General features: G+C 42.9%; 1 protein-coding gene across 1 annotated transcript; it reads left to right on the top strand.

The window, feature by feature from the left end:
* Positions 1 to 425: 425 nt before the first annotated feature.
* Positions 426 to 21,804, top strand: LOC102461108 (prostatic acid phosphatase-like). Its single transcript, XM_025189699.2, has 11 exons — positions 426 to 619; positions 1,867 to 1,962; positions 4,631 to 4,717; positions 8,232 to 8,384; positions 10,267 to 10,365; positions 12,264 to 12,359; positions 15,457 to 15,589; positions 16,324 to 16,406; positions 17,781 to 17,887; positions 18,627 to 18,795; positions 21,536 to 21,804. The coding sequence occupies exons 1-10, from the start codon at positions 506 to 508 to the stop codon at positions 18,781 to 18,783; spliced, it is 1,125 nt and encodes a 374-aa protein (XP_025045484.1). The 5' UTR covers positions 426 to 505; the 3' UTR covers positions 18,784 to 18,795; positions 21,536 to 21,804.
* The last annotated feature ends 1,087 nt before the right edge of the window (positions 21,805 to 22,891 follow it).

Raw genomic sequence — 22,891 nt, 5'->3', positions numbered from 1 at the left:
GCCACATACCGTCCAATGCAAAGTTTAGAGACAAAATGTGTTTGGTTCTCAGTTGTTGGGTGGTAGGAGTTATCTTAGGTGAGACTTTTGTATAGGCCATATTAAAACTACACCAGTCTACTTGCAATATTTTCATGATAAAGGTGAAACGCTCAAGTAGATATATGCTGTGCCACTAAGCATTAGTTTAAAACAGTATGAGCATGCATGGTCAGTTTATATCCATCTGCACTGTGTGTGCATGGGGCCAGGGTTGGCAAAGGACCCCAGGAGCCCCTCTATCTCAGGCAACCTGGAGAGCAGCAGGGTGCCCCACTCCCTTCACAAGTAACCCAAAAGAGGATAAAGATGAATGGGACAGAGGGAGGGCTATAGCCCATTTCTGGAATTCATAGTGCATAAAGGCTGACTCCACCCCTACTATTCTTCTGTGTGTCAAATATGCAGGAGGGTTCTGTAAAGTCCACGAACTTGGCCAGCAAAACATTCTTAAGCTACTGCCAGGATGAGAATGAGACGGCTGCTATGTGGAGTCTGGAGTTTATGCTTCTTGTTTAGTCTTTTCTTCATTTTACTTCACCAGACCGCAGCAAAAAGAAAACTGAAGTTTGTGTCTGTAGTAAGTAGATGGCCACGTTAATTTCACTATGTGAGTGGGAGGAATTCCTTACAGCACCTTCTTCTTGTGTTAGCAAATGTTTCCCAGAGGGGAAAATGTTTTGTAGACATTTCAATATTTCCTGAATAATCCAACTGGATTATTGCTTCCCACAGAAAAATAAACGAAGTCCCAAACTTTAGAAAGCATTTTGTAACTTTGCTTCCTTTTTGCAGTCTCAGGAGACACAAGATTTTCAGTGAGCGCCTTATTTATGACAAGAAAAGAGATATTCTGCAATGATCATTTACAGTTGTGAAATAGAGGAGATACCATAACTAGTATCCACTTAGTGGATTCCTCTTTGCCTTGGAACTAATTTATTGGCTCAAGGGAAAGCAGTTTCTCCCTTATGTCTATCAAGAACAGATGTACACTGCATTGAATGAATAAACAAACAAACAAACAAATAACAGAGCCCAGATTGCAAGTTGCTCTATTTACAGAAGGTCTGAATATGGTCTCTATTCTGGACATAGCACACGCATTTAAATGACTTCTAAAACATTTTGAGATGTAATCTTAAAATGTTATTTATTTCTACTTTGATGATTAAGGAAAAGAATTAATGGAGTAAGACAGAGTTTTAAATTTATGTGACTAATAGGTCTGTTTAGCCAAGTGAATTATACAGGATTATAAAATGGAATGGAATGAAAAAGGACTTAAGGATCAATTCAGAGTTTTCACAACAACTATCTTCCCTGAGGTGAAATTTTAGATGATGATATTTGCAATATCTGAAATCTTCCTGCCTATGCACTACCATCCTAGAGTACTTATCAAGAAAAATGTGACTGGTAGTTTTTAATCATACTGATTGTTCTGCCTGCTTAATGTAATATATGTCTATGTTATCCTGATCTCTCCAAAATAAATCTGACATATGATATATAAGACTATTATACACCTTATACAGTCTACAACTGTAACCCTGACCTAGCTACTTTTTAAATGCAGAAGAATCATGTAAACTTTGCAATCTAAAAAAAAAAAGTTACTGTAGGTCTATAACCAGGGCTCCTAGGCAAAATCAAAATACAAATAAATATTTATCATAAATATCTGTTATAGACAAATAAACAATATATATATTAGTACACAGCATATACAGCTTTCATTGTTAATGAAAGCACTGCTGGAATTACAATGATTACATCTAATAAAAATAAACAATTTTGTGAATAAAATTCAATCTATTTTGTCAGGTGCTTCGCCATGGTGACTCTACCCCATGTGAATCTTTTCCAACTGAGAAACACAAGGAAAATGCATGGCCACAGGGATTTGGACAACTTACCAAGGTCTGTTGGCTTTTCATGAGCCTATATTGAAACAGAAATTGTCCTTCATGTGCTAAAGTTTTAAGGAGGAAGAACTGCATTTAGGCAAATGACGACAGAAAAGAACTTAAGAGGTCATGGTGAATAACAAACTGAACTTTGATTCAGTGATAAGGGAGCAAATGCAATCTTTGAATACACAAGCAGGGAACTAAAGAGATGGTATTAACACTGTACACTGCATTAAAAAGACCATTACTGGAATAGTGCATGTAGTTCTGGTATCCATATTTTAAAAGCCTATTGATAAATTTGATAGGGTTCAGAGAGGAGCTAAAAGGATGATTCAACATCTGAAAGTCCTGCCTTCCAGTGACCAACTAAAGAGACACAGGCTATTCAGCTTAAGAAAGAAGAGGTTAAGAAGTGTCTTGATCAAAGCAGAATATTTCTGATCGCATGGGGCTTTTTCATGTAGGAGACAAAAGCTTCAGAAGACCCAGTAGTTGAAAGCTGATGCTAGACAAATTCAGACAAGAAATTTCCACTTCATGCACCTGATAAAGTGGGTTGTCACCCACAAAACCTTATGCCCAAGTAAACGTTTAGTCTTTAGGGTGTAACAACTCCTTGTTGTTTTAGCTGAAATAGACAAACATGGCTATCCCTCTGAAACAAGAAATAAGGAGTGAGGAGTTTATAGTGAGGACAATAAATCATTATGAGCGTTTATATACAGATGTGACAATGTGAGAGACAGGAGGGAAGGCTCACAGAATTGCCAGGCCCCTGGGTGGGGGAGGGGGCACAGTGCTACGTTCTGGAAGGGGCAGGGCTTCGGTTGGTAGGAGCAGGGCTAGGGACTAGTCTTCCCCCATCAGCCCTTCAGCACCAACTGAAGTATGATGCCAGGGCTCTGGTGGCAAGTGAAAGGGCCCACAGTAGTGGCAGCAGTGGCTGGGAGCCCTGAGCCCTTTCATATCACCGTGCCCTGAGACAATTGTCTTCTTTGCCTCTCTTCCCCGTTGGCAGAACTGGTGTCAGATTCTTCCTCACCTGAAGTCTAAAATCAGGAGTGCATCTCTTCTTAAAATAGATGCTTTAGCTCAATAAGAAGATATGCATTTAATTCCGGAATCATTTGGCAAAATTGTATGGCTTGTAGCATACAGGCAGACTGGATCGTCATAGTCCTTTCTGCCCTTAAAATCTATGAAAGTTGGAGTCACATCTGCAGTACAGTCTATTGTGCAAATGACACCTGATATCTATGGATTCTAATGTTGCATTTGAAACTAAGGGTACTGCTAGACTGCGGGGAGAAGAGGCGGTTTGGGATACCAGAGGAATCCCGAAAAAACTCTGCCGTGTCCAGGGAATACATCTGCTCTTCCACTTTTCTTTTTTTTTGCGGAAGAGCAAACACACTCTTTCGGAAGCCCCTGTATTCCTCATTCTACGAGGAAGAGGGGCTTCCGATAGAGGGTGGTTTTTTTTCAACATTTGACCCAGTCTAGATGGGCCAAATGTCGGAAAAGCCTCTTCCGACAAAAGAATCGGAAAAAGGTATGCAAAATGCCGAGCTCATTTTCCGTACTTTTTTCTGACAAAAACTTGTAGTCTAGCCCTACCCTAAGTAAGTGCTGTATGCAAGTGGCTACTCAACCTCCATTAGCTTTCAGCACCTCCCAGGATCGGGTCTTGAATTTCTATTTTTGTCTATTACGACAATGCAATTTTCACAATACAAACAGATGCACTGTTGCCTTTCTAAACCAATTTACAGAAATCCACAACTAACTACATAACAAGAAATATGGGAATTCATTCCTGCCCTTCCTGCTCAGTTCAATAAAGGATAAATTGCAAAGACTAACTGCAATGATGTAAATTGTGTTTATATGCACTGTAGATTAATCCCAAACAATTGACTCCCTATTTTTTTAAATGGCAAAGAAATTAACTGTTGAAAGGACTATGTCCATGCAACGCTAATGTTTCTCTATTGCAGTCAGCGTGAGGAAATGCAAAAGCTAAGGTTGTAACATCAACATTAGCAGTCACTTCACAGCATTTCTCCCCTTCCTCCACGCCTACGCCTCTTATAAAATTATTTTAAGATAGTTTCTTTATTAGGATCTGAATAATCCTTACTTATGTGAGTTGCCTGATTGCAGGACTCAAGTCAGTAATAATAAATAAAATAATAATAGATATATTTATCCTTTCATCCACTGATTTCAATATCATTATTAAAATGTATAATACGGTGCTAAGGTTAAAAACTGTTGCGTTTCCTGATTTTTGTATTTTGGAGTATGTATCTACAGATCATAGGACTATAGATAGCCTATATTTATTACATTACTGTATTATTGGGAAATGTTGCTTCTCTTGGATAACTCAGATTCTGTGTAGCACGAATTGTGAGATAACTAATAGACAAAGATTTTAAAAAATCAGATTGAAAGAGACCTGGGTAGCAAGAATGCCTGGTCTGTACATACAGCTGTCAGAGATATGGTATTTCGGGATATATTTGCTTTATTTTAAAAATATCTCAGAACATCCTGTTTGACCAGCTCAAAAAGAGGGAAAATAATCTATGGGATTTATTTTATCTGCTGACCCCTTCTCCTTTTCCCCAGCTACTTAACACTGACACTTATCAATATTCTTGCTTCCACAGCTTGGAATACAGCAGCAATATGAGCTTGGGCAATACATGCGGAAGAGATATAAACATTTCCTGAGTCCTATATACAACCAGTTTGAGGAAAGTATCAGAATGAGTACAAAAGACATTTTTTTCATGTGCTAATGGAGCTTCCTTAAGGGTACCTCTGCACAGCAACATTATTTTGAAATAACTAGTGTTATTTCGAAATAACTTAGTCCGCGTCTACACAGTAGGTAGTTATTTCGAAATAATGTCAAAATACTGTCAAGCTAGGTGACTTCTTACTCTGACTCCTGTGACCTTCATTTGTATGAGGAATAAGGGAAATTGGAGGAAGAGTGCTCTATTTTGAAATACGTGCTGTGTAGATGCTCCCAATTTCAAAATAAGATATTTTGAAATAAGCTACGTAATTGACATAGCTCAATTTGCGTAGCTTATTTTGAATTAAGCCCTGCTGTGTAGACGCACCCTAAGATATGAGGGTTCTCACACATCACAGTGCTTAGCACCTTTAACTTGCACTGAAGGCAACAGAGGTTGAAGGTTCTCAGACTCGGAAGTTGTGCCCCAAATTTTAATTCATTACAGAATGATGAATGAAGTGTTCATGCGGAGAGAGCTTCACTGCAGCTGTATATCAGGTTTGGCAAGAAATCAAATTACACAGAAAATTGTGATTTTTGGATAACCCTGAAAACACCTGAAAAATATTGGGGTTGTATTTGCATTCAAATGAATACAGATATCTAATGGAGCCTCACTAATAGCAGCCTCATTTCAGATACTTGATCACTTCAGTGATGTAATAAGCCCTCCTGCATCGATCCCACATCCTTCTTTCCATGGACCTGAGTCACTGGCAATGGGTGTCTACCTCTCTCCTGATTGTGAGAACCTCACAACTGGAAATCCCACAAGACCCTATTAGAATCTCCAGTCTGCTTTCCATTTGATATCTAAGGGTGCCTCTATACTGCAGGGCTTGACTCGAAATAAGCTATGCAAATTGAGTTACGTCAATTGAGTAGCTTATTTCGAAATAGTTTATTTCAAAATAGGGAGCTTCTACACAGCTCCCAACTCCCTTTACTCCCGCTTACTGCCCCATCGCTCTCGAGGAGAAGCTACTGCTGCTGCTGCTGCCGGGATGCTTCCAGGCAGGAGCAGCAACAGCTTCTCCTAGAGAGCAAGGGAACTACTGATGCAGCTCCTGCGGGAAGTGTCCCGGCAGCAGCGGCAGCAGCAGAAGCAGTTTCTCCTAGAGAGCATGGGAACAGCTGATGCCACTGCTGCCTGGAAGCATCCCGGCAGGAGTGGCAGCAGCTACTCCTAGAGAGCAAGGGAACAGCTGATGCTGCTCTGTGGGGACTTTGTCCCCGGCAGAAGCAGCATCAGCTGTTCCGTTGCTCTCTACAGTAGAGTCTGTATCATCCGATATATTCGGTAATCCGACCATGTGTCGGTCCCATTTAGGTCGGATGATAGGGACTCTACTGTATTTCAAAATAACTGCTTGCTGTGTAGACACGGACTAAGTTATTTCAGAATACTGCTGGTTATTTCAAAATAGTGCTGCAATGTAGATGTACCCTAAGTCTGTTCCATATGGGGTCCAGTAGCTCATTAGACCATTGCTGCATCCCAAAAGCTAGTTGGCCATCTAGAGCCAGTTGCATTTTTTTCCACTAGAATTGCTACTGTTATATTCAAGCTCACTACCCTTACCAAATCTTGCTCCTGCTCCAACTCGCTGTTCCCCCTTTTCCTATTCCCCGTTTCCTCTTTGGCCTCAGTCCCTTTGGATGCCAACCCTCTCTTTCCCTTTCCAGTTCCCTCCTTTCCTACTGAAAGTCAGCCAGTTAATAGGAGCAAGGTTCCGTTAGGGTATGTCTACACTGCAAAGTGAATTCGATATAACAGCTGTTATTTCGAATTAACTTTAATAGCGTCTATACATGCAAACCGCTATTTCAAAATTAATTTGAAATAGTGGAGCGCTGAATTCGAATTTGATAAACCTCATTCTGAGAGGAGTAACGCCAAATTCAAAATAGCTATTTTGAATTAAGTGATGTGTAGACACTTAATTCGAAATAGGGGTCCTCCAGCCCTTCCCAGGGAGCCCTGGTGGCCACTCTGGGCACAACCAGGAAAACGTACTCTCCTCTCCTCTAGCCCCGGAGCCATTAAAGGGGTAGACCCTGGCCACAGTGCCTGTGCCAGCTCCAAGCCTGCCAGCCCAGACCCAGCAGTGGTCACCGGGGCCCCTGACTCAGTGGCCCCAAAACATGAGCCAGCAAGCCACTGGCAGCCAGCCCGCCACCACTCCCCAGGAGCAGTCTGCCAGCTCCCAGCAGCCTGACGGGCTGGAGAAGGGCACTTTCCTGGTGCAGGGTGGAGATCATGGACCTTATTCAGGTTTGGGGAGGATGCCCCCAACGTCCATGATCTCCACACTAGATGGAGGAACATGGCCGTCTATGGCAGGATAGCTACCAGCCTGGCCACCAAAGGCCACATGCGAACCCATGAGCAGGTTACCATGAAAGTCAAGTTGGTGTGGCGAGACCCCCAACCTTGAACTTCCCCTCCCCTTTCTTCCCTTTGCTTCCCCCTTCCAGCTCCCTCCTCCCAGGTTTCCCCCTCCCCTCTTCCACCCTCTCTCTTTCCCTCTCCCACCTCCTTTTCCCAGTCTCCCCAGAGGTTCAACTCCCCCCACCCCCAGTTTTGTTCAATAAGCCCAGTTTCTATTTTTGAACATATGTGTCTTTTGTTTGACATCAGGAAGGGAAGCTAGAGAGGGGTAAGTAGAAGGATGTGAGGGATGAATGGGGCACGAGCCCCCGGTGGCTATGAGGGCTCCTCAGAGTGGACGCTCTCCTGCAGGGCCTCCTGGATCCTGACAGTCCCCCGATGGATCCCCAGATGGCAGCCTGCACCAAATGCAGCCGGGCTGATGGCAGTGACCCCACGAGATGCACCAGCATGCCCAGGAGCAGCTCTGGCTCCATGTGGCCGAGTGGTGTGGTATCCTGAGTGCGGGCACTCAGGGCACTCCAAGACAGGACTGCTTTGCTGTCCCTCATTGAGGTAGACAAGCAAGCGGGGAACCCTGAGAACTGTCTGTCCGGGGTGGGGTTAGGGTCCCTTTAAGCACAGAGCTCAGTTAGCCTCAGGCAGCAGCCCCACACACTAAATCCTAACCTGATGCCTTGTCGGCACTGGTTCCGGCCAACCTTAACTTTGGTTCAGGGTCCACTCAGTGTGGACATGCTATTTTGAAATAGCAAAACACTATTTTGAAATAGGTTTTGTGTGTGGATGCGTTAATTCAAATCAGCTTAATAACAGTGTGCGCACCTGCACAGGAAGCCATTCTTTCAAAATAATGTCGAGCTGGAGGATATCATTTCACGAGGAGTAAGGAAAGTCAAAGGGAGAGTCTTCTTCCTTCAACTTCCTGCAGTATGGACAGCACCAAAAGTCAAGTTAAGCTACTTAGACTTTGGCTACGCAATCAACGTAGCTGAAGTTGCATATCTTAATTTGACCTTGTCCCATAGTGTAGACAGACCCTCCAAAATAATTCTTTCTATTCTTGCTTCAGATTTATGTTCAAAGCACAGATGCTGATCAAACTCTTATGAGTGCCCAAGCAAGTCTTGCTGGGTTGTATCCACTGGCTGGTAATCAGGTCTGGAACCCCAAAGTTCTTTGGCAGCCAATCCCAGTTCACACAGTGCCACTGTCACATGACAAGGTGAGTACAAATTGGGGGCTTTCTGTTTCCCATTTGGCTGTGTCAGAAAGCCAAAATGTGTGCTGGAGCATGAATGAAGGGAAGGAAAGTGGTGCTAAGCAAACGGATGATGCACTAAGAACAGAGTGTGTGGGCAGCACCCTAACACTGAGATTCCTCAAGAAGCAAATTCCACCACACAGCTTTGTGATTAATGAAAACATAAAGATCTAAGTCTAAAAACTAAAGGCAGTGAGTTTGCCCACACTGTATGAGAACACAACTCAGAGCTGGTAACAGATAAGCCCACTCTCTTGGCTTGCATAGAGATTAAAAATAGTGTGCTCCATTTGAAAGCTGGAAGGAAAGTACTTGTTTTTAACCCACCACTGTTTAGGGATGTAGCTCTCAATCTTTTGTGCTCCATGACCCACAAAATAGCCAAAAGGATTGTCTCCAATCCCACAATGACCTTTGAATTGTAGGATAACATTTTAGCTATTTTGTCAGTTAGTTGAAAAAAAATTGGGGTTGGTGCTGATGAGGGGGTGAGGGTTGTGGGTAAATAGATCAGGCAATTCCTTTCCCTCTCTTCTCCTGCAGGCCCACCCAATACTCTGCTCTGGGGAGGGGAAACATTTTTCAAAGGGGAGGGAAGGACAGAGAAGGGGAAGATACGGACAATGTCTGGAAGGGAGTAAGGCAGGGATGGCAGCAGGACCAGGGAGAAGAGAGTGAGCTGGCTCTTCTTTCCCCTTCTCAGGCTACCTCTGGGTCCTGCCACTCCTATGAAGTGGAGCCCACTGGTTGAGAATGCTAGTATCAAATTCAGCAACGTGTCTCACACATTTTTATTCAAGTGATCCCAGAGTCCTACCCTGTGCCATATAACAAAAACAATTGAATCAAACGAAAACATTTCTGTAGCCCTTGTTTTCTGAATGTTGCCCATTGTAAGTATTGTACTTCACTCATTAGAATGGAAGTTAATAAAAAAAATCCTCAGCAATAGTAAAATGTAAACGTAGATGTAATTTTTTCGCATTCTTTGTCATTATTTATTATATTTTAAGTTATTATGATATGAATACATAGCAGGGTTGGCTCTGGAAGTGTCTTTCTATTAAAAAATAGTGTCCATTGATTGCATCAAAATAATCACACCTCTTCATGAACATATGGTTAGATTTCAGGGTGACATGGCTCCAACTATTAGATTAGGATTTGAAAGCTCTAAAAACACCAGTGTGCATATTTCCAGGTTAATTAGCTCTTCATTTTGCCAAAGTTTGTTGTAAAGCTCTTGTTTTAATTGTGCAGGCACAAACAGTTTTATTTATTATTTTGTACAAGAAGACAAAATATAAATTGGTAGGAAATATTAAGATATTTGCTGCTTCATTTCAAAGTGGCTGCAATTTTGTGTTTTACTATTTAAATGTAATGCAGATCATTTCAAATAAAAATTCTCAAATAACACACACACGAATTCTTAGACCATACAACATAAATACTCTTTGGCTTGTGGGTCAAGTAAACAAAGTTTGTAAACGTCTTTTCACTGTGTGCAAAAGGCAAAGCCCTATTTTGAAAGCTTAAGCAGTACATAAGCTTGCTACAGTCTTTTGCATAGGTATGGATTTCACCTTGATTGAATACATTCTAATTTTCAACCAGTGTCTTTAAGCAGTGACTTACGTTAAGGTTTAATAGCTATATTACAGAAGTGAGGCCAGAGAGCTATTATACTTTACTATAGGGTGAAGCCATTGGAAAAGCTAATAAAATCCCTGGAACAGTTTGGCTCAACTAATACATGCTTAAATGGAATCTCATGAGAAAATATTAAATAATGAAATGGGAAGCATCCTGCCTAACTAATCCATTGTATACTTTGTTGCAGTTGTTACACTTACCTTATCCAAACTGCCCACGATACAATCAACTTCAGAAAGAAACGTTTGCAACTAGGTCTTTTCGAAGACATTTCAAGCACTACAAGGTAAAGAGCACCAGATGATTTCAATTGTGAAAAGAAAAGTCTTGGGAGAGGAACAGGGATGCCTCCTGGTGGTTCTGGGTTTTAACTCGGTCAGGCTGATGCCCCTTCCTTTTGGTTACACCCAGTTTCTCCTCAGCACCCCTTCTCTCACTCCAGAATCACAGCATACTCTTTGTAACTCAGCCCTCTAGCTAGGCCACTATAATGGTTTCCCCTTCTGGGGGGGAATATATCAAGCCATCTCAACCAATCTTGTGCTACATTACCTCACAATGCCCTTCCTGCAGTGGCAGACAGGGGAATTTGGGCCCATTCTCTACTCTGAGTTCCAACTCAGGGACCCTCTAACCAGCAGCAAAGGTCCATCCTCTGCCTCTTGCTACCTTTCCCTCAGCTGTTTCCACACTTCCTGGCCTACACCACTACTCTGGGTTCACTAACCTCTTCACACCCTCCTCCCAGGGAGTAACTGCAAACTTTTTTTCCCTACAGCCCCCTCCCCTTCCAGTTTCCTGTCTTTTGTAGAAACCTCACATGTCTCTCCTATCTCATTAGAAGCTTCCAGACTAACCCTTCCTTATTTGCAGCCTAATTAGCTTATTGGGCCTAACTGATCCAATTCAGCTCTTGCAGGGCTAGTTTGGGGAGCCCACTCCATCATACTGTCACACATGACAATCTTAGTTAGGTCACCAGAATGGAAATCAAGAAACCACATGTATTCTGCTTTTAATGTTGGTATTGCATTCCAATTAGCCTTAACAGGCCTTACTACCAGCGACTGGAAGGAGATTATACCCGATTTTGTAAAACCTGCTGGGCTGGCTGTCCATAGCAAATGACAGATGACATTTTAGTGGAAGATAAATTCTTGATCACTTGCATCAAAACTCTATCTATCACTTGGATAAGTGGAAATCTACAAAACCAAACTCCGTTCAGTGCCACACCAGCCTCTCCCTCTCATCTTAGTGTCACATCCAACGCATCTTCTCTGACACTTGCACTATGCTCCTCTGCTAGCTCAGGTAATTCTGACTCCTACACAAAAATCTCCTCACTAATTTTTCTCATTGCCATATTAGAAATTTCCCACAACTTCACTGCAGCCTCCCACATCTTGCTCCTCCCTACAAGTCTTGCAATCAAGTTATTGCTCAAGTGTTCTTTCACCACCACTTCTCAACAGCTTCTCACCTCCTCCACATCCCCACTACCAGAATTCTTATCATATCCATATCAAATCGACTGCAACCTCCTGCTCTCTGGCCCACCTGGTTCCCACCTTCGACCCCTCAAGTCCAAAACATGGCTGGCAAATGATTGTCTTCTACTGCTTTGCCCATATCACCCCTTCTCAAACTCTTCAACGGCTCTGCACTTTGGCACCACATTCAACTGACTCCTGTTTTAACACAGGACTCTTCCCTTCTGCCTCCTGCCACTCTCTTGCTCGACACATACTTTGACTAATTCAGCTTACCCCTTTCCCACAAAGTGCCTGGGTGCTCTTCCCCCATGTTTCCTCAGACCTCTACAATCTCCTCTTTGATCCACACAGCCTTCCTTTGCTCCTTGAGATCCCATCTCAAAATCCCTTTCTCCTCCTTATACTGTCCCACACTCACACAACAACATAAACATTAAAAAGCAGTGTTTTCAGAAGGGGAACTAATGATATAGTATTCAATGGAACAGGCTACCCCCTACATGTGTGTGCAAACTTCCTCAAGCCTATTGTCCTTTCTCCCTGCCCTGTAGGTTCACCGGGGCAGGGTCTGACTTGATTCTTTCTGTAACAGTAACATACACCACTAAGGCGTTCTACAGGAATAACATAAGTGAGCAAAACAAAAATATTTCATCATATTCATGTGTTTGTTGTTTTTGTCTTCCAGCCATTTCTGAGATTTTTAGCAGTTCACACAGGATACCCATTGAAGAGGCTGAACACTGAAAGAATTATAAAAATATACGACACCTTACTATGTGAGGTAAAAGTATTCCAGAAAATACCCCTAAGATCCCACCCAAACATGCCTACTGTACAAAAAGAATTGATTTCAAAAACATTATCCTCTACTCCTTAAGCGGTCAGAGAAAAGCTATACAGGCAGTCCCTGGGTTACATGGATCCGACTTACATCGGATCCCTACTTACAAACGGGGTGAGGCAACCCCGCACTAGCTGCTTCCCCCAAGCAGACCAGGGAGACGCGGAGCGGCTTTTCTCAGCAGACATCTCAGCTTGAGAATAAAGGACTGAGGGAAGTGAGGTGTGGGAGAATAAAACTGAGCTCTGGAGAAATGTTTGGCTAGAGGTTCCCCTACAATATGTACCAGTTCCGACTTGCATACAAATTCAACTTAAGAACAAACCTACAGTCCCTATCTTGTACATAACCCGGGGACTGCCTGTATGTTTGCAAGGAACAGGTGTTTTACAAGGTCCACAACTAGGGATTCTTATCAGACCAGTTGCTTGAAATAATTGACATGCATATCCTTCTGTGACAACATAATTCTTTTTCTGTTAACCTCCTTATTGCCCTAAGTAACACTGAGACAGTCTAGTGATCATATTATTACCACAGTTTTTGGAGGGAAAAGATCAGGTAACTTTTAGACCACATGCAGCCCACTGGGGTTCCACCTTCAGCCTGTGCACCGCCTGCCTGCCTCCCTTCCCCACATGCTTCTCACACACTTGGGCACTGGAGCCCCACACTTTCTGCTCCTTCCCCTCCCTCAGCACTTTCAGAGAACCAGGAATCTGCTGAGTCATGCTCCATCCCCTCTTCTGCCCCTGTTGCTGCTTCCAAGAGCCTGAACATATGTAAATGGCATTCAAGCTCTGAGAGGGAGGGAGAGCAGGACGGAGAGCGAATCAGTGGGTTCATGGTGCTCTGCAAGTCCTGGGAGCGAGGGAAAGAAGTAGGAAGTGTGGGGCTCCACTCTCCCAGTGCGTGAGAGGTATGGGGGAAGGGGACCAAAAGGGGGGTGCACGACATGGAGGAATGGAGCAGAGAGGGGATGTGCAGGCCACAGGTGGAACCCCAGTGGGTTGCTGCTCTGTAGGATGCCCACCACTGGAATCATGTGGCTCTCCGAGATGAAGGGCCACTCACTAGTCTTGGCTGCCCACCACTGTTTTAGACTCTCTGTACACTGTATTATTTACACAGTACCATAAAGATGCATGGCATTTGTAGTAGTAAAAGTACATGAATTGGCACCAAAAATATAATCTTCCTTCCTCAAAGAGCCAATTGGTGCAAGCAGGTCCAGTAATAATCCAAAAGTAGCAAGCGGAGAAGTGTGTTGATGGTAGCACCCACAGGATTCATTGCACAAGTGGGATTATAGCAGTCAAGTGGGATTATAGCAGTCATTTGAAGAAGGCAGAAGGCTATTGGTGAATGTTGATTGGGAGGCAGTTCCAAGCATAGGGACTATGTCCGTCAATGCAAGAACAAACACAAATTGAAAGGACTTGATTATTAATTATTAATTGTTATTATACTGTTTGGTGATTGGTTAGAATTTTAAAGTAGATGACATTGTGGACATGTACTACCCAACTGTGTGTCGTTATGCAATAAGTCGCCTGCCCTATATTTTCCATGATAGTCTCGATTTTGCCAAGGCAATCCCACCTGGGACATTTCTTAGATCACTACATTAGTTCAGTGACCTATGCAATGTCAACGTATTGGGAAGCTGCAACGGGGTCAAGTTGCAGTAAGTTATCACCACATCCCAGACAGTGATGTGCCAATGCCAGGGCACAGTGCTGAACTGCAAACATCACAGTGTTCTGAGGCAGGTGTTTATTCAATCAAGTAAGCTTAAGAAATTGTCCATCCTTGTCTGTCATGGGGGCCCATATGTGAGAGAAAAATTTAACTAATTAGTGAGTACTTCCTGCAGTGTTGGACTCTGAGTATAGGTCCTTCATATTGCTTAGCTGGGACCGTCATTGGACCTCCTGCCATAAAAGCAACCACTTTACCAGCCATTCAAAAAAGGATCTTGTTAGCTGTTTTCAGGCAGCTCTGGCTGAAGTCACCTCCCCATGCTTTTTTATCATTGGCCACATGCCATTTGACTTCTAATAACTCCAAAGGCCCAGGCACTTGTCTGCCTGCAGCAATGGTAGGAAACAGTATTCACTTAGCATGTCCTCATCTTTCCAAACAACTCATGTTTATTAAAGAAATAAATTACACATGGTGACCTGAGCTGATTTAACCTGACATCTTCCATTGTTTCCCTGTTTAAACAAATCCTTAATTACTATGTCCTTGTCAGGGCATAACAGGTAGTATGGAAGCAGGTAGTTAGAACACTCCCGCTGTTTAAATCAGTTACATTGTCACACTTTGATAAAGGTACAGTATAGTATAATAAAAAGAGACTGGTTTTGGTAAACAAGAATTCAGTTCAGCACCTGGTGCATTTCCTACCTTTTCCCAGTATAGCCCTTAACACATCTGAAAGAGCTGGTCTAAAAATGGGCCTGAACTCATCTCCAGATGCCCAGCCCTCATCAGACATCAGGTTGTTCAAAATCCAGATATAAATGTGGCAGCTTGACCTTATATAGCTCGTTGATTTCTCAGAGCTGCCAAGTTCTAACTTCCATGTAGGTTTTGTAGAATAAGGGCTTCTGGGTGTGGCCTAGCAATTTGTTGACATCAGAACATTTTCACTAAGATGCAAAATTCATCCTTAAAAATTTATGATGATCATCGCACTATACTTGCAGTCTTTTTGCATATCCCTCCCTACTAGTATTATGCCACCTCCTGGTCTTTATGAATACTGTCATCTCTTCTTACACTTCAAAAGTTGCATTCTTTAAGTAATACACTAGTATAAAATAATTCCTTCACCACCCATATGCAGTGCCTGGCCCTTAGTTTAATATAAAATAAAGAGACATCTGTAATTAGGTCAAAACACTGAGTATTTTAGAAGGATATTGGCTGTTCTCATCCTGAATGTCCTAGAGCATTGCTGTGGGTAGCAATAAAAAAAGAAAGTAACATAACCTGGTAGGCAAATCACTGTTTTCCCTCTTTGCTGTAGGAGACAAACAATTACACTTTACCATCATGGGCCTCTCATGGTGTCAGGACCAAGCTTCTAAAGCTCACAGAACTGCTGCTACGGGCAGAATTTGGGTTCCACAAACAAAAACAGAAGTCACGACTCCAGGGAGGTGAGCAAAAATATATAATTCCGCCAGGGGTAAGAGTGTGATGGGAAATTTGAGTGGAAAGGGTATACAGCCCACACTGGAATTCATAACATATTTAGAACCATGGACACTGACATATACATTGCAAAGTGATCACCATGTATTTTTATTTGCATCGATATACACACTTCTTCTTGCATCTTCTTCACACCACCCTTGCAAACCAGCCAGTTAAACTGGTTTATGGCTTTTGCTGAGGGTAGCAATAAAAAAAGAAAGCAACATAACCTGGTAGGCAAATCATTGTTTTCCCTCTTTGCTATGGGAGATGAACAATTACACTTTAACATCATGGGCCACTCATGGCTTTTAGCCCCTGAGATCTACCACTGAATCTGACCCTAAAATTGATGTGTATGGGAACACAATCAGGCCCACTATTTACAAAAAGATGGGGGTCAGATTCATCAGTACATTACAGAAAAGTAGTTATAAATCTCTTCATTAATCTACTCCGTGCTTAAGCACTTCCTTCATTAAAGAATATCAGCATTATACAAACTCCCTCATAGGTAACTTCTTGTGGTAGCATTCGGAAGGAGTATCACCTCCTCTATACCCCTGCCAACATTTTTAATTGCTAAATGGGGTGCTTCCACGTGCCCCCTTCCTGCCCCTCTGGTGGCACACTCTGCTCCCCACAGGCACCAGGAACCTATGAGCTCACTATACCATTATTTCCAATTTTCTTCCAGGTGTGCTTTTAAAAGATATTCTGAAACATCTCTCCCATGCCAGAAATCCTTCCAACCGGCAAAAAATAACTATCTATTCTGCAGTGAGTAATTTTTTTCTTTGATGTTGGATTTTTGGATTTGACAGCTACTGTGAGAGACCTGGGATTTCATTTCCTTCATCCAACAACAGCTACACTAGTTTTTCTGTCTTCTGTAGCTAGCTTTAACTATTTCATATGGTTTACTTAGGAAAATTTCCCTCAGCTATACACAGCATCACATTTCCCAGTCATGGGTTACTTCATTGTTAAACCTGTTTTGATTGTTTAGAAATCAAAAGACCAGTTCAAAGTCTTACACTGATCCAACAATAGAGTTGCCAGGTGTCCTGTTTTGAACTGAACAGTCCAGTATTTGAGCTTTCTGTTCAGGAAATAAATTGAGAGAATATAAATGAGAAAATATAAATGTCCAGTATTTTCTAAATAAGATGTAATGTAGATTGTGAAGTAATGTCATTTTTTTGTTGAAACCATCTGGAAACCCTATCCAACAATATAACCTTGATCTGGTAATCAGCCCCCTGCTGCCTTTTCTTAATTAAATTTAGTTATTTTAAAAGGTGTTGCTCTGGCTATCTTAGATACAGAAGTTTTCTATTTATGTACAGGACATGCACCTTCTCTCAGTGGATAGGGAGAGACCTGGATTGTTGCTAGTAAACAGTTTATATTTGTAGTCCAGTTAGGTTGTCAGATATTGGAACTTAGGGCCAAATACTTTCAAATGTGACCTCTAATTCTGGAAGCACAACCAGAGAAATTTTGGGCCTGACTGTAAGAACTGTATACTCCCAGCTTCCCTTCATATTCACTAGAGTGGCGGGTGCTCAGGACCTCTGAAATTCAGACATGAGATGCCTCAGGTTGGGCATCCAGAATTAAGGTCACATTTGAAAGGGTTTGGCCTAACAACTGAGGTGCTCAAAATTGAAGGCCACTTTTAAATTTTAGGCCTAAGTCTACCATTGGACTGGAACTGATACTTGCCAGTTCTGGGCCTCAGGTCAGCATGATATTGGCAGAAATAATATACATTTGGGAGGAGATAGGAGGAAACCATTCTCTGGCAGACTGTTATTGTTATTTTTAATGGCAACTATTTGAACCTGCTCTGAGATTTGGAATATTAGTAGCAGTTCTGGACAGCAGATATAAATGCATTTGATAACATAGGGCTCTCCACTACAGGAGAGAGGTATTTATTTCTGGGGCGGGGGAAGTGAACATTTTTCAAAAATATCTTAACATAAGAATACGCAAGGACACAGAGCAGAGGGCAAGTACTTACTCACAGAGTTGTGCAAGTAAAGTAAACTGTGCAGCTAAACCATTGGAGAAATTATTGAATGTGCTCAGTAATGAACACACCATTTTCAGTAAACTCGTTGATGAGAGTGTTCCTTCTGTTCACAGCATGCTGCTACCATTGTCGCCTTACAGATGGCACTCAATGTTTTTAATGGGAAACTCCCTCAGTACAGTGCCTGCCATTTTTTTGAACTTTACCAGGAAAAGAATGGGTGAGTATGTGGATAAAGCTGTATTACTGAAATGTACTTTTCTTAAAAACCCAAGAATATCTTAGAAATTGATTGTGGTGACTTGGAAGTACAAATCCTATTGAAAGTCAATAGGAGCGGATAGTCTAATTCCCTCAGGTCTTTTTGAAAATCCTACCTCCATGAAAAATGCCCTGCTAATAAGTTCAAGTAGAGAACTTACAAACCTTCATAGTGAATTTTCAAAATAAGTTGTTAAAATTAGACTGGACAAAATACTTGAGAATGTACAGTAAAGCCAGGCGTGCTCATCATAGGAAGACCAGCTAAGATGATTTAATGCAGTAAATCTTTTTTATTCTCACTATCTATAAACAAAGGCAGATTTAAATGCTAGTGTATGGGATAAAATTCACTCATGTCATGTTACAGCAGATGTGAAGTTGATCCACAATGTTTTATAGACATCTAATGTATTATTATTTCAGTTAGAGCTTGTTAAATTGATGAAATACACCTCTCTGGTCTCCCTATGACATCCTTATTAATGGGAGAGCACATGGACATGGATTGCATGTTCCTGTCTCTTATAATAAAGCACTGTTTCTCTTATTAATTCATTCCATTTGGCACTTTTTATAAGGAGTTCAAAAAAGTGTGTCAACTTTGTCCTTGTTGTAACTCCATTCAATAGGCTCAAACAGTGCGACTTCAAAGAAGGCGTACCTAACTTTACTTTTATTTGTGCACTCTGAATCAGGCAATACACCATTGAGATGTACTATCGGAATCACTCCTTGAAAGATGCCCATCCACTCACTCTGCCAGGCTGCAAATTTCGCTGCCCACTTGAGCGGTTTAATCAGCTGGTTTCGCCAGTCATAGTGCACCATTGGACAAGAGAATGCAGGATGTAAGGCATAAACGAGGTAAATGTGGTGCTGTTAAATATGTTCACATGTGGCATCCCAAATGTGTGGCCAGAGCAAGATACAACTCTGACCAGACACAGCTTTGAAACAGCAATATTTGTATAAAGGTATGATCTGAACTAAATAGCAATCCAGATCTAAGATAAATTCCCCCTTACCCCGCCACACACACACACACACACCTCTAACTCCTACTCTGTTGATGCCTCTATCCAGCCAACTCCAAATCTAAACTGCTTTTCTGGTAGAAGAAAAATTCAGGTTACATGTACTTTGCAACCAAGGGTGTAACTTGCAGTTTGTGCAGACATGTGTGTGCTAGCTTTAGTACTGCTAGCTTGCTAAAATAGTCATGAGGACATGGTGGCACAGGCTTCAGTGAGAGCTAGCAACATGGGTGCATACCTGATTGGGGCTGGATGAGCTTGTACAGGTTGAACCTCTCTGGTCTGGGACTTTCTGGTCTGGCAACATCCATGGTCCGGTAGGATGTTACCAGACCAGAGAGTCCTGGACCAGAGAGCTCCAGCTCGGGGCACAGGAGTCCTAGAGCCCTAGGGCAGGCTGTAGGAGTGCTGGCAGCCCTGGAACTGGCTGCGGAGCTCCAGCAGCCCCAGAGCAACGGAGCTGCACTGGCCCCGGAGTATCTGAGTCCCATTGGCCCCAGAGCAGCTGAACTCCAGTTGCTCTTGGGCTGCGGGATCTGGTAGTCTTGGGTCAAGGGAGCCCCAGCAGCCCTGGGACTGAGCGAGGAACTGGGAGCCCGGTGCCCCAGGGTTAAGGGAGCCTGGCAGAAGGGCCGACCTCCCCCGGTCCAGCAAATTCCCTCCTTGCCAGACCAGGGAGGTCCAACCTGTGCAGCCTGGGCTGAAGCCAGATCCTTGCAGTTATTTTTAGTGAGCTGAGCTAGCTAGAGTAAAACTACATAAGTACCTCTAAATGAGCAGCACATCAGAATGAAATCAAGGATTATTGTGTGGCTGAAACATGGCAGGATGCTAATTTTTATTTAATTTTTTTTTAAACTATACCACAGGAGTTGGAAAGATATCCCAAGTGACTGAGCTATATTCAATCTCCCAATCTTCTCTACATGCAAATATATATCCCAGCTGTTTGGCAAGTCCATGCAATTTCTTTGACTTTTCAGAGAATTTGTATTTAGGAGGGGCAGGTGGAAAAATCACACTTTCCTTTCAGTATCTGGTTTATAATCCATATTATAGAGTCAGAAAACAAATAACTGCCCAGACTGCAATTCACCCAACATTATCAAATTTGTAACAACTGTTGTATGTCATGCTTGGAAATCCCATATGGCGTCTGACTCACTGGTCTCAAGAGGAATTTGGAACCGCAAATATTAGATGAGCATAATGAGCCAATTCCCTTGGCTGTAAGTATTTTCTTACTACGCTCTTCCAAATCCAGGAACAGAAGGAAGATTTTTAGATGGAGTGAGTGAATAATCAGCAATGAATAATTTACTCAGTGAATGTCAGCTTATTTACTGTTCTCAGATTGTCAGTAAGCAGATCAAGAAATCATCAAAATTATTCACTATTGAATATGATTCCTGTAGTTTTTGACAAATCTGCTCAAAAAGAGTGTGTTGTAAATACCTAAGTCATAGAGATACTAAATCTGCTCCTTGATGGGATAAATTATGTAACTAGCCAACAAAGAAACAAATGAAAAATTACTACCAAATAAATAATCAAAATTTGCTCTGGTAACAGTCTGGATATTTGCACTTATAGTACACCTCTATTGAGAGAGCTAGCATTAAGCCTGTGTAATGCTTAAGTTCACAAAACAGAAACATGTCAGATTTCGGTGGTGCATAGGCCTCAGGTTCGTCCTTTGCACTGACACTTTATGACTGGTAGTAAATTTTCAACATTCAAATGTATATTAAAAAAAAAATGCAAGAGGTCACAAACATGATGACTTTCACAGCCTAGTGAATATTTGGAGACCATTTTTCCACTTTCTGCTAAATTATAATTTCAAATGCTGCCTCTCAGATTATCAGGTTGCTGTGAATCAGCAGAGAACAGAACAACAAATCCTTACTATACTGAAGTTGAAGCAAATTCACAAGATTCTGGGCCCGCTTTAGTCCTAAAGCAAATGGTTGCAATTCTATTTACTTTAACTTCCAACGTTGTCAAAATCATCTGTACTATTATACCCTGTGGCTACATATGTACTTTGTGTTGCTACTTTGTGTGGGTATGCTATATAGGCCGAAGATGTAAGTTGCCTTCCCCTCACCACCGCATGCTTATCGGGGCTAAGCTACAGCGTAGGAAAATACATGGCAATAGGAAACTGCTAACACCACTGGTGATGCTCGAGATCCTGAGGGCTTTTTCTAGTTAAGGACCATGCCCATTCATATGAATATGGATGATTATGCCAAGGAGCACAGGGTTGACTTTATATGCATGTAGGAAGAGAACATCCTTCTTCCAACTCTCCTTGATGCTCAGGGAGCATTATGCCTTTCAAAATGGGCCAGGTTGCCAGTGCTAAATCATCCTCCCCCAGTCCTTCTAAATAATTTTCATCCTCTCATTCCAGTAAGGACAGTGTCTGGTTAGACCAGTCCCCATAGTCAGATGCTATTAATCCAGCTAGCAGCTGAAACTGTCCCCTACTCCTCTGCTTCATGTTCATCATGTTTTATGAGAACAAGGCTGCTTGCTAAAAGCTACCATTCATTTACCTTTAGATGCACCCTCAAAGACCTTCAGGTGACTAGCTTGGTGAAGCAACTCCTCCCACACAGGAAAGTGACATCAACCTTTCAGATACATCAGCGTTAACTTCCATCAATGAGATCAGAGCCAGCAATTGTACCTGTCAAGAGAAATACATCTTAGAACTGCAGTGGATTGTGAAAATTGTCCATGGCTGTAACAAATGTTACTTCTGCTTTAATCAAATCATGTGCTTAAACAAAATATTGATGTTACAAAGATACAACAGTTTACCAAGGTTTATGAATGTTTAGTTGATTGATATTAGTTCAGTGGGATTATTTTCAATGTTATGGATATACTTTTGGTGCTAACTTTTTTGGTGGGTGTAGTAGTTCGAGTCAGAGGGAGTCCACGCTGACTCACTGTAAGCCCCATGTCTGGGGCCTCAAGGCCTAACGGTTGGCCTGTAGTCCTAGTGCAACGCCCTTGTTTAGGGCTGGTCAGCAAATTAACAGTGACACTGTAGTTCGGAGGGCTTCCCCCCACAAAGTTCAGAGGCCTGGGTCTGGGCCAGTCAGCAAATTAACAGTTGAGCCACAGTTTAGTGGGCTGCACGAATGAGTAGTCACACAATATGAAAAGTCTAATGGCGCAGGCCTGTTTCCAGGCTAAGCCAGGAGTTGGGCCTCCTTACTAGTGGAGAGCCAACAAGCGCAGGGGATTGCCCCACAGGAGGAATCTGCCACTCAGGGAAAGGGAGGGCTGGGGGGTATGCGGGCCCTCCCTACCCCACCATGTCCCAGCCTAGGGCCCTACGAGTGGCAGTGTCGTAGCCACTGGATTGGCGGGGCTCCTGGCCGTAACGTGCCGGCCAGGTCAGTGGGTCAGCGAGGCTCCACGCCACAGCGTGCTGCCCAACCAAGCCTCTATATCCTCAGCTGCCCCAAGGTCGGCAGTCCCTGGGCCACTTCCCTGTTCACCCTGGTGGCCTACCTGACTCGGAGGTCGCTCCTTGGCATCAGCCAGGGATGGTGGCGGTGGCAGCATGTCCATAGGCTCAGGATCTGGGTCTGTTAAAGGTCCAGGTGGTCCGGCCCCTCGGCTGGGCTCTGCAGACATTCGGGGGGGTCTGGATTGACTGGAGGGTACAAGCGGCAGCTCCCGCCGGCGTGTCTCAGGATCCCGCTCCAGCTGCAGTCAGCGCGGTCTAGGCCTCAGCTCAGGGCCTGGTAACAGCCCGGGCAGCCCAACACAGTCATCTGCTGAAGAACAGTGTAGCAAGGCCCTCCGACGCTGGGGCTGGGAGAGAGCCTCTGCCCTACTTGGGGGCTGAGACCCAACTGAGCTGGGAGCTGTCCTTCTTATACTCCCAACCCTGGCTTCCT

The sequence above is a fragment of the Pelodiscus sinensis genome, chromosome 2, assembly GCF_049634645.1.
Source record: "Pelodiscus sinensis isolate JC-2024 chromosome 2, ASM4963464v1, whole genome shotgun sequence".
NCBI lineage: Eukaryota > Metazoa > Chordata > Testudines > Trionychidae > Pelodiscus > Pelodiscus sinensis.
Note: the sequence above shows the minus strand (reverse complement) of the source record. Positions and strands in the feature narration are given on the sequence as shown.

Excerpts from the sequence above, each read along its gene's own strand:
- LOC102461108 (XM_025189699.2), top strand. The coding sequence starts at position 506 with ATGAGAATGAGACGGCTGCTATGTGGAGTCTGGAGTTTATGCTTCTTG. Across the intron at positions 1,963-4,630 it reads GATTTGGACAACTTACCAAG|CTTGGAATACAGCAGCAATA; the intron begins GTCTGTTGGCTT and ends TTGCTTCCACAG. Across the intron at positions 4,718-8,231 it reads CTATATACAACCAGTTTGAG|ATTTATGTTCAAAGCACAGA; the intron begins GAAAGTATCAGA and ends TTCTTGCTTCAG.